Source organism: Chrysochloris asiatica, unplaced genomic scaffold (assembly GCF_000296735.1).
Source record: "Chrysochloris asiatica unplaced genomic scaffold, ChrAsi1.0 scaffold00165, whole genome shotgun sequence".
Lineage (NCBI taxonomy): Eukaryota > Metazoa > Chordata > Mammalia > Afrosoricida > Chrysochloridae > Chrysochloris > Chrysochloris asiatica.
This window is the reverse complement of record NW_006408683.1, coordinates 2,611,996-2,623,720: the sequence shown is the minus strand read 5'-3', so window position 1 is coordinate 2,623,720 and position 11,725 is coordinate 2,611,996. Positions and strand designations below refer to the sequence as shown.

General features: G+C 37.6%; 1 protein-coding gene across 1 annotated transcript in view; it reads left to right on the top strand.

Annotated features, from left to right (window-relative positions):
- Positions 1 to 11,725, top strand: part of SCCPDH (saccharopine dehydrogenase (putative)) — a 90,262-nt gene that overhangs the window by 49,559 nt on the left and 28,978 nt on the right. The window contains exons 6-9 of the mRNA XM_006871268.1: positions 3,568 to 3,698; positions 4,595 to 4,712; positions 9,071 to 9,190; positions 9,283 to 9,339. Coding sequence (XP_006871330.1) covers positions 3,568 to 3,698; positions 4,595 to 4,712; positions 9,071 to 9,190; positions 9,283 to 9,339 — 426 coding nt within the window. The remainder of the gene's footprint in view (positions 1 to 3,567; positions 3,699 to 4,594; positions 4,713 to 9,070; positions 9,191 to 9,282; positions 9,340 to 11,725) is intronic.

Genomic DNA, 11,725 nt, shown 5'->3' with positions numbered 1-11,725 from the left:
AGGACTGATTGTGAGGGCTGGAAATGTAAAGGTAGACGTTTTGTAGCAAGGAGGGGAGTGATAAGCTTTGCAGTCTAGGAGTGGAGGTCCCTGGGACCATCAATGGAGAAAAGTGGAAAGGGCCCCTACCCAGAGAAGCAACGACGCCAGAAGTGGAGGCAGAGACAGTGACGTGGAGAGATGGAGCAGCTGGGGTCTTTAGACCCAGAGAGGGAGAGGGGCTGCGTGCTGACAACCGGGGGCGAGGGGAGGTAGGCTTGCAGGGTATATTGTTTGGTTGGTTGATGATACATGGAGCGGATTGTAACCATGGCAATGAAACGATATACGATAGGATGAATGTAAAGCTAATGTTCTCCCATGTAAACTGTGACATAATTCACAATAAAACATTAAAAAAAAAGAAACACTAACACTAGAACAGTATGCACATCTTAGAATAAGTAACCATTTGAGATCAAAATGGCAGCATTTACCCAAGGACAAAGTTCAGAAGCATTAAGAAAGAAGGAAGAATGGACCTAGGAACCCCAAGGAAGAAGTGTTGATAAGAAATGTTACATTGTGGGGATTACAGTCAGTGACAAGAAGCAAAATGTATATGAATTGTTGAATGGAAAACAACTGATCTGCTCTTTAAACCTTCACCTAATTCACAACAAAAAGTTAAAAAAAAAAAAAAAAACAAACCATTGCTGTTCAGAAAAAAAAAAAAAAAAGGAAAAGTTTTCTTGTTAGAAAGCATTCTATGATGATTACCAGGGGTGGGAGGGAAGGGAAAATTATTCACTGGGTAGAGTGACACATGTTGGTTTGGGTGATGAAGAAGGCAATATACAACAAGAGGGAAGTTGACACCGGAAGGATGGAGGCAGTGGAAGACACAGAAGTGAAAGATTTAAAGTGAATAGAGGTAAACACTGACTGATTATATGGAAGGGATTGCAGTCATTCTAATAACACGGAGTATATGATTTTTGTGGAACTGATAAGCTGTTCTGTAAACCTTCACTCAATTCATGATAAAAAGTTTTTTTTGTTTTTTCAAAAAAGTTCATGAGTGGCCATCTCAGGTGCAACTATTGGTGTCTCCTTGTCTGAAGAGGAGAAGAGTGCTGAAAATTGAAGATTCTTGAAAATAATTAAGTCTAGTGGTCTGATGGACCATAATAACGTTAGTTTCCCTGACCCCAAGACCAGAAAAACTAGATGTGCCCAGCTTCCCCTACCATCTGCTGTGACTTACTGTATAAAGAAAACAAGTAGCAAATTGTATACATTTAAAATTGAGAATATCTGTTTATCAAAAGATGTCATTTAGGGAATGAAAACATGAATTGCAAAGTAAGTTTTTACTGCCCAGTTTTGAGCAATAGAAGGAAAACTGAAAAACATATGCAGTGTGATTCCATTTCTGTAGTTTAGAAACAGGCAAAGCTAACTCTGCTGTTGAGAGATGAATGCTTAGATGGTAAAACTCTTAAAAACAAGCCAGGAAGTGATTATTATGCAGTCAGGACAGAAGCAGAGCCTTCTGGGATGCTGGCTAGATTGTCATTTGGTAGATGATGGTGATTAGATATATGTTTTTATCTTATTGTTGTTAAGTGCCTTCGGGTTGGTTCTGATCCATAGTGACTCTGTATAGGGTTTCCAAGGAGCAGCTGGTAAGTTTGAACTGCTGACTTTACAGATCAAACTGACCTTGTGGTCCACTGTATTATCTTACTGCACTACATGCGGACTCCGTTTGTATCAGTTTCATTAAATTATATATTTTATGTTTTTACAGTTTTCTTTATATTTTTCAATGAAGTTAGGTAAAAGATTAAAAATACAAATTTTGCCTTTTTGATGACTTACTAGTATAGGAAAATTCTTATATATCTATTTTTAAAGCTGTTTTTTCCTGATGTGTGAAAAATCTTTACATTTGCAAATAGATCTAATTGCCTAAGCCCAGATTTAGAGTAGCTCAACAGACCAAATCCTTTAACAAACAGAAAAAAGAACCTGTAATCAGATGTAAATAGGATTGGTGTCTCTCTGCTTTTCTGTGTCATCAAAGCTAAGATCCAAAAATCTGAATCTTCTGATGATTTTATTGTATTATGAATTTAATTATATCCCCCCAAAATATGTGTTATAAATCCTAACCTCAATCTCATTTGGAAAAGGTTGTTTTATGTTAATGATTCAAGCTTAGTGTAGGGTATATCCTGAGTCAGTCTGTTTTCAGATATAAAAAAATAGTGAGCAGAAGCAGAAATACAGGGTAAAATAGAAGGCAAGACACATAAAGATCCCACAGAACCAGGAAGCAGAAGATGAAGAGATTTCTTCCAGAGTTAAAAAAGTGCCTTCCTGTAGAGCTGAAGCTCTCAGTTCAGACTTCTAGCTTCCTAAACTATGACAAAATCTGTTTGTTATAGCCATCCCCTTGTGGTATATCTGTTATAGCAGTGATAGTCCTTTTTTAAAAATCTTATGGTAAACTTAGCTTTGAATCTTTCCAAATTATTTTTTTCATTTAAACAAGGTCAGCAGCGTATTAGAGGGGACATGATTTAACTATGTATAATCAAAACTATAAACTGTTTTAAATACTTATAGAATTAAAAGGCCCACCTAGAAGGTCGGCAAATATTTCAGTCAGCACCATCTCAGAAAGTTTAGAGATTACAGCCTCATTTGTCTTCCCCTTTTTGTTACTCATTTCTGATTGGTGTTGGAGGTGAGGGTTATGAAAAGTATAATTATATTGGAAGAATGGAAGGCAGTGAGAACTAAGAATCATAAAAGAAAGGAAAATAAATGGACAAATGAAAATCTGAGTGAGACCTAGCAAATAAGGATTCTACTATAGGTACAGTGCCAAAAATAAATTGGGGGAATGAGGAAAGAAATTAAAATCTAAATCATACTAATATACTTTAAGAAATTTTGAAAAGTATATAATTTTGGAAAGGGAGCTCTGGTAGCATAGTGGTTACGAATCGGGCTGCAAACTGCGAGGTCAGCAGTTCGAAGCTACTAGCTGTTCTGTGGGAGAAAGATGAGGCTTTCTTCTCCCGTAAAGATGTATAACCTCGGAAACCTTGTACAGGGTTGCTATGGGTCGGAAATGACTCGACAGCACATAACAATAACAACATACATTTTAATAGTATTACTGTGGGAAGTTAGACAAGTAATTTAGGACTACTTAGAACACTGAGAGTTGGAAAGCATAGATAAACAGTATACTATGTATGTAAATGAGCATGTGAAAGTATTTTGAAAGTTTGATGAGTCAGCATTGGTTAGGAATAGGATTGGAAAGACTAGTCATGAAGGAATATGGCCTGTTAGTGAAAATGTTGAAGTAAAGTTAAATGACATATTCCAAAGAACTTAAATAATGGTATGAGAAAAGAGGAGAGCTGCCTCGCTAGTCATGAAAGTTCATTTACAAAATGCTCAAGAAAGGGACCATGCTTTGCTGAAATAGATGGAATGTTCTTTGTAGTAATGCATTATAAGTTAGATGGTTTCACATTTCAATAATGATTCCTTAATATTTTTTAGGGGTTATGCATTCATGAAACTACCTGGACGTCAGCAGTCTACGGTTTCGGAGATCAGTATAATTTGAAAAAACTACGAAATGAGTCAAAACTGAAACCTATCCCATATGTTGGTCCAAAATTAAAAAGAAGGTATATCAATTCAGAATCTATTATAATGTATCTAGTCAGAGTGTTGTATTAAGAAAGTTTACTACTAAGGAAAGCTTGGGAATTATTTTGTAGTAATTAAGTTCAGAATTGTTTTTCAAAAATCAATACAATATAATTAACGTGTTACCCTAAGTTTAACTTGGTGTTGCTATGAGCTGACTCAATAGCACCTAACAACTACAAGCTTATGTAATTAATTGATGTATAGTAATATATTTGGACTCTTGGTGGGGGGGAATTTTTTTGTGATGACATGTCACTATCAACATCAAATTAAATATTAGTTAAATTTTATGCATTTAAACCTATTATTTTAAAATTTAATCATCTTGTATAGCTAAATCAGTCAATCTCATTAATAACATTTATATGTAAAAGCTTCTTTTGCTGATGTGAATTAAGAATTTGACTTTTGAAAGTGGTGTTTTTATCACTGTCTAGGGAAATTGCTGGAGCAAAATGTACTTAAAACTACACTTGTTAAGTGCCCGTGGTAATAAAGCCTACTACACTTGTTCTACTTGTTACTTGAATGTAGGTATAGAGAACAAAGGAAGAATATGAAATCCATTTTAATTAAGAGCAAATCTGACATCTTCATTGTTAATTATTGCCTCAAGAAGAGCTACTAAAGAAGTTTATTAAAAATCTGTCAGTGAGGGAGGAGTAACTCAGAAAGGAAGCATGAGAATGGTTGCACAACTCAAAGAATATAATCAGTGTCACATAATTGTACATGTAGAAACTGTAGAATTGGTGTATATTTTGTTGGTTATAGTCTCAAAAACAGCAAAAAGAAATTCAGGAAAAATATTAACCAGCTAAAGTTCTGGTCACTCTAAAATGCAAAATACTCATGAGTTTGTCTTATATAGATGGCCAATTTCCTACTGTAGAGAACTCAGCAAGTATGCCATTCCTTTCTTGGGAGCTGATGTGTCTGTTGTGAAGCGAACTCAGCGTTATGTTCATGAAACTTTAGAGGACTCACCAGTAAGTTTCCTCAGTAATGCACTTAGTCTTGTTTGGGTGCCTTTTTTTAAAGAAGTCTGATGGCTTTTGAGGGGATCTGCTGATCTAGTTAAATTCAAGGTAGAGAGGTCAGCTGAGATTATGGTGACTTTTTTTGTGGGGGGAGTCGGGGACTCTAAAGGGGTACTCTGGATAGATTTTCTTGAAGGTAACAGGATGGTCATGGGGACTTATTAGGAAGAGGTCTTAAGAATATTAAAAACTGCAAAGGTGAGAAAAAGGCCAGGAAAGTTTTATGATGTGGAAGTAATTGCTCCCACTGATGAGATTTCAAGAAGACACTTTCTTTCTTAGGTTAAAAGGTGGAGGAGGGTATTTCTCATGGGAGAACTTAAAAATGGAGTTTACATTGTTTTACTAAATTTAGGTATTGTTGTTGTTGTTAAGTGCCGTCGAGTCAGTTCCAACCCATAGTGACCCTGAACAGGGTTTCTGAGGCTGTAAATCTTTACGGGAGCAGAAAGCCTCATCTTTCTCCCGCGGAACAGCTGGTAGTTTCGAACTGCTGACCCTTGAGGTTCGCATCCCAATTCGTAACCACTATGCTACCAGAGCTCCTTTAGGTATATTATCTATTATGTGAACTTTAGTGTTCAAATAGGAAGAATTAATTATCATTCACAACCATTTTCTTTGAAAAATATGTTTCTGACACCTAGTTTCTGAATAAGCTTTTAGAATTATGATGCATTCATAAAATAGCTCTGCTTTTGTACCCTATTTATGACTAAAGAGTCAGTTAAGACTTAAGAAAAGTTGGTGCACTAGGCAGACACACTATATGGACCCTCTAAAACAAAGATATGAGAGACAAAATGAAACAAACACAGATGAAAATTCTGGCACCCTGAACTTCAGAAGAAAGGTTAGAGAGGTGGATGGAGTGCTTGTTGGGAGGAGAGAATAAGCAGGGATAGCAAGAGAGAGAGCGAGACTGGCTGGTGAACAGCTGGCCAAATGTGGCTCCACCTTGTGAGCAGCTTTGGCAGTGGAAGGAGGCCTGGCAGAGCAGATTCACACAGGCAGTGGAAAAGGTACAATTTCTTTTTTTTTTGCACATTCCTGTAGTGACCAGAGTGTAGTCTTCTCCCACCCTCATCCACCCCCAGCACAGACTCTGCTCTCTGGGAGTTAGGACCCACATGTGTGGGAGCCATGCCAGTGGAAGGTGAGGGCTGACTGCTCTGGTGTGCCATTTTGGTGCCTGGATTCAGATGGGCTTGGCGGGAGCCACCAGACAAACATTTAACCAGTCACCCTGCCCCCTAGCTTACCTATGATCCTAACAGTCACTGAAACTAGTTCCATCAAGGGCCCCCACCGACTTCTGGATTGACTGCCCTGAATATAGATAACACAGAAGCCATTAGAACTCCATTTAGGGCCAGGATGCTGTCATAGCCCTTCCAAAACCACCTCATGAGCTCCTTGAATTGTAGGAATTCCTCCCCGTCCCTCCCAAAGATCTTTCACCTCTGGGTCCAACAACTGCACTGTTTTTACAAATACAATACCCTCACAATGCCCCAAGAAAACAGACAATTTTAGATCACATGAAGAAGCAAGAGAGAATGGCTCAAACAAATGACCAAGATGTAGAGCCAGAAGACATTCCTGAAGAAGAAGCAGCAATAGAACTAACTGAAAAAGAATTCAAGAAAATGATAAGATGCCTACAAAGGATTGATAGAAAGATCAAGAAAAGTAAGGAAAACACAGTAAAAACTTCAGAACAATTTAGGAAAACACTACAAGAACAAAGACAAAAAAAAAAAAAAAAAAAAAGCAAATTATGAAGCAACGCGAAACCTCTAATTAAAAATTTGTAAGATTGATACTAAGATCTCAAGAACTCAGTGTGGACAACATATTGAAAGGGCAAAGGAGGTAGATGTGAAACACTGGAAGCCCGAATTAGTGAGCTTGAAGATAAATCAGTATTAATGTGCTAACAGGACAGTTAGAAAAAAGAATGAAAATATCCCAAGAAAGCCTGAGAGTTATGTGGGACACCATGAAAAGAAATACCTTACGATTGATTGGAAATCCTGAACAGGAAGAAACCAGCACAGTTGTTGGAAGAAAAGTTCCCTAATATGAAAGAAGAAAAGAAAGCTGAATGAACTTCAAACACGTTAGATCCCAAATGAAGATCACCAAGACATACCATAATCTAATTTTCCAAAACCAAAGACATGACAAAAATCCCGAGAGCAGCTCAGGCAAAGCGAAAAGTTACCTACAAACCAATAGGTAGAACCAATAAGACTAAACTCTTGATTTCTCAGTAGAAATTATGTAGGCAAGAAGGCAATTGGATGCCATACACAGAACTCTGAATAAAAAAGATTGCCAACCAAGAATCATATACCCAGCAAATTTATCCCTGAACCATGATGGTAAAATTAGGACATTTCCTGATAAACAAAATGAAGCAAAAAATGTTGAAGGGTGTTTTTTTGACTGATACCAACAGTAACAGACAGGAACCTGAGATTACCATTCATGACAACACCACCCCGAACTCAGTCCAGATGTAGAACAATCTACAAGACTGAAACAGTGAATCAGAGATACAAATGTATTATGATGCCAACTACAAAGCAAAAAGAGGGAATAGTAATAATATACAAGTTCTAAAGGAGTGTAGTGGTTACTAATCGGGCTGTGAACCGCTAGGTCAGCAGTTCGAAACTACCAGCTGCTTTGCGGGAGAAAGATGAGGCTTTCTGCTCCTGTAAAGATTTATAGCCTCGGAAACCCTGTTCAGGGCCGCTATGGGTCGGAACTGACTCGACGGCATTTAACAACAACAAGTTTTAAATGGCAAGGAAGTCAAGTAGATGTCAAGATAAAACAGACTGCATTAAGCAGGGAAAAAATTAAATTACAGGGGAACGTCAAAGAAAAATAATACAGCTCTACATCAAAGTAGGATTCCTGGTGTGGTGCTGTGGGTTAATGTGCCAGACTGCAAATCCATTTGAACTTCAAAGTTGGCAGTTCAAGCTCATTAGCTACTCCTCGGAAACCCTATACAGGGTTGCTATGGGTTGGAATTGGCTCGACAGCACTTAACACTAACAGCAATGTCAAAATAAAAAAAGAGAGAAATCTGAAAGATTTAGTAAACATTAACACAGCAGACTTCTGGTGTGGCACTGTGAGTTAATGTGCTGTATTGCAAGGTTGGCGGTTCAAGTTCACCAGCTGTGCCTTAAAAACCCTATACAGAGTCGCTGTGGGTCGGAACCAGCTCAAAGGCACTTAACAACACAACAGAAATGAAAATGACAAGAAAACCCACAAACAAAATCACCTCAGCATAGAAAATTATGGGGACAAGGAATCCAGCAATACTACAAGAAAACACACAGAAAAATGACAACAATAAATTCATAACTATTGATAATTACACTAAATGTAAATGGATTAAACGTACCAGTCAAGAGACAAAGAACAGAATGGGTAAGAAAACTGGATCCTTCAATGTGATATATCAAGAGGTATATAAAAAAGATGGAGATAGCATGCATGCCCATGAGCAGAAAAATGGTTAAATTTTGGTACATACACATAAAGGAGCTCTGGTAGCGTAGTGGTTATGAATCGGGCTGTGAACCTCAGGGTCAGCAGTTCGAAACTACCAGCTGTTCCGCGGGAGAAAGATGAGGCTTTCTGCTCCCGTAAAGATTTACAGCCTTGGAAACCCTGTACAGGGTCGCTATGAGTCGGAACCGACTCCACGGCACATTACAACAACAACACATAATGGAATATGAGAAAACACTGAAGAATAATGATGGATCTGTGAAACACTTCACAACATGGTTGAGCCTGGAGGACAAAATGCTGAATGAAATTGGTAAATCACAAAAGGACTAACATAAGACCAATGTTGTAAAATGTTAAAAAGGTTTTCTCTATAAAAGAAATAATCTATAATGGTTCAGGAGGGCAGGGGAGGGAAAATTATTCCTGGTCTGGAGGGTAGAGACATGTTAACATGGGTGACAGGCAGGCAGTAAACAAGAGGGAAGTAAGCAGAGGAAAGATGAAGGTAGTGGGAGACACAGTGAGGAATGGAATAGTTAAAAGTGAATAGAGATAAATGCCGTTAACTCTTGGTACTTGGAGGGGATTGCAGACATGTAGTAAAGCAAAGTGTAATTGAATGTAAAAATGATCTGTTCTGTAAACTTTCACTCAATTTTTCACAATAAGTTTTTTAAAAAGTCAGTTAAAAGTAGTTAATATTCTTGTGCTTTTCAGTCTAAAATATAGAGGGTAATGTGTGTAATGTCATCTTTCTAATCTAGGTTCAATATGCTGCTTATATAACGGTGGGAGGCATCACCTCTGTTTTTAAGCTGATGTTTGCAGGACTTTTCTTTTTATTCTTTGTGAGGTTTGGCATTGGAAGGCAACTTCTCATAAGAGTAAGTGAAATTCATGAAATTAGATCTTTAGAAGTATTTTTTATAAATTAAAAATAATAATAACTAAGGGTTTTGTTTGCTTTTTTCTTTAGTTCCCATGGCTCTTCTCCTTTGGTTATTTTTCAAAACAAGGTCCAACACAAAAACAGGTAATTTTTTTGGTATCCAAGTTGCTAATATTTGTATTTACTTTGACTCAGTGTAGTAACAATAACAGCTAAGACTTAGTGAAGCATCTACCATGTTTTAGGCACTCGTTTCAGCACGACTTGAATTAGATTATTATTATGATCTCTGTTTTACAGAGAGGGCTCAGAGAAGTTAATTGCCCAAGGTCCTACATCTAGTAAATGGCAAAGATAAGAATCCAGCTATATGGTTTCAAAAACTGTTCTCTACTTCAGAGAGATCTCATACATTATTTCACCATTTTTCTCTTCTGTTACCTCTTTTTTGTCCTCCTCCCAGTATCACTTTCTCTTTCATGTGCACTGGAGCCCCATGGTAGGTAAATTGCCATCTCTCCAATTTTGTCAGTATTTTTCTACCGTGTGATTTATAGATTCCAATCCTAAGTAAGGCCATGGGTCATTGAGCCTTTGTCTCTTGAATACCATCATGCTGAGCAGATGCCACGACTGTATGTTCATGTTTCCCCACCTCTGTGGAACTTGAACATCATTTGCTGATCCTTTTACTTTTCATTAGTCATCTCTCCACCTTCCCCCCCACCCAAGATCTATTCAACCCCAGATAGCTTTCCTATTTTCAAATGATCATAATTCCTACATCACTACAAGAATTGGGAACATCTGTTTAATACCCTGTCAGATTCTTCTCACACCTAATATCATTGCTCCTATTTTGAATACCTTTTTTCTCCTCTCTCAAAGAAATAGTCTCCTGTGTAAGCTAATCTTTCCCCTTTGGTATTTTACAAATCAAGCATTTATTGTGTTGTAAGCATTAGACTGTTCACATGAATTATCAACAGCCATTGAAATGAAGGTATTATTATTATCCAGTTTTCATATTGAGGAAATAAACAGAGATAATGTTATTTGCCATTAAGTTCACATAGCTAGAATGTTAATCTTTGATTCCAACTAAATTATGTTTTAACCATTATTAATACGTTTGATTAGTCTTTCCTGACTGTTGTGATGATAACCTTATTTCTCCTGTAGACTCTACCTTCCCCCTCACAGCAAGTTTTTCTACTCATTCTATATAAAAACGCTTTTGTCTTTAGTAGCATTAAAAAGAATCCTTCAGCCCTCCCTTTGTTAGTCACAGTTGATTTTGTGATTGCTAAATGTTAAATGCTTTTTAACACTTAACTTATTTTAGTCTCTGTTATCTTTGATATTGTTCTTCTTGAAGTACTTGAAATAATGGCATACTTAAGTATTTTCAGGGGAATAGTTCCAGGAACCCCATGAATAACAAAATATGGATGCTCAAGTCCCTTATATAAAATAGCACAGTAATTTCATAAACCTACATATATTCTTCAGTTTACTTTTAAATCATCTCCAGATTACTTATAATTTCTAATACAAGGTAAATGCTATGTGAATAGCGATTTGTTCTCCCTCTTAACCTCTGAGGGATTGCTTTAACCACCTACTTGCTTCTCCCTCCTCCTACCCATCAAATATTTTTCATCCATGGATTTTGATGAGGAACCCTCAGATTCAAAGTGTTGGTTGTACTTCTTCTCTTGGCTTTCGATGTAATTGCACTTTACTATTTCCTTTCTCATTGTTCCTTTACTTTGCTGTTATGTTCTTACCTACTTTTTATTCCTTAAATGTCCTTCATTCCCAGGGCTCCATTCATGGCTTATTCTCACTCATTTGCTCTAAATAATTTCAATAAAGCTCTTAGAGGCACATTTTTAAATTTATTTTTATTTTTTAAGTTTTGTTGTGAATTATGTGATAGTTTACATGGGAAAACATCAGTTTTACATTCATCCTAACGTATATTGTTTCATTGCCATGGTTATAAGCCCCTCCACGCATCACCAAACAATGAAAGGGTACATCCTATAAGCCTTCTTCACCCCACACCCTCCCCTCCCACCCCCTGGCCGGTCATCAGTACACAGTCCCTCTTCCTCCCTGGGTCCTGAGTCCTCTGCCTCCATCTTTGGGATCACTGCCTCTCTGGGTAGGGTTCCACTCTCCACTCTTCTCCCTTCATGGTTCCAGGGACCTCCACTCCCAGCCTACAAAGTCAGTCATTCCCCTCCTTGCCACAAAATGCATGCCCACTTTTACATTTACAACCTTCACAACCAGTCCTGGTAACAATTATTCACCCTTGCATCACAAGAGACCTATCTGCATTTCCTTTAATCAGTCCTGCCTAGACAGATTGGATACTACTCAGTGGAGATTCTACCTTCCTCCACGCCCTCTGGATCTAGGTTCCCTCTTTAAAGCTTGTAAGCCAGTCACTTCTTGCCTTTGTAGTCCCCCCCATTTTGGATAGCCAATGTCCAAGTTGCCCATCCCTGTCTACTCTGTG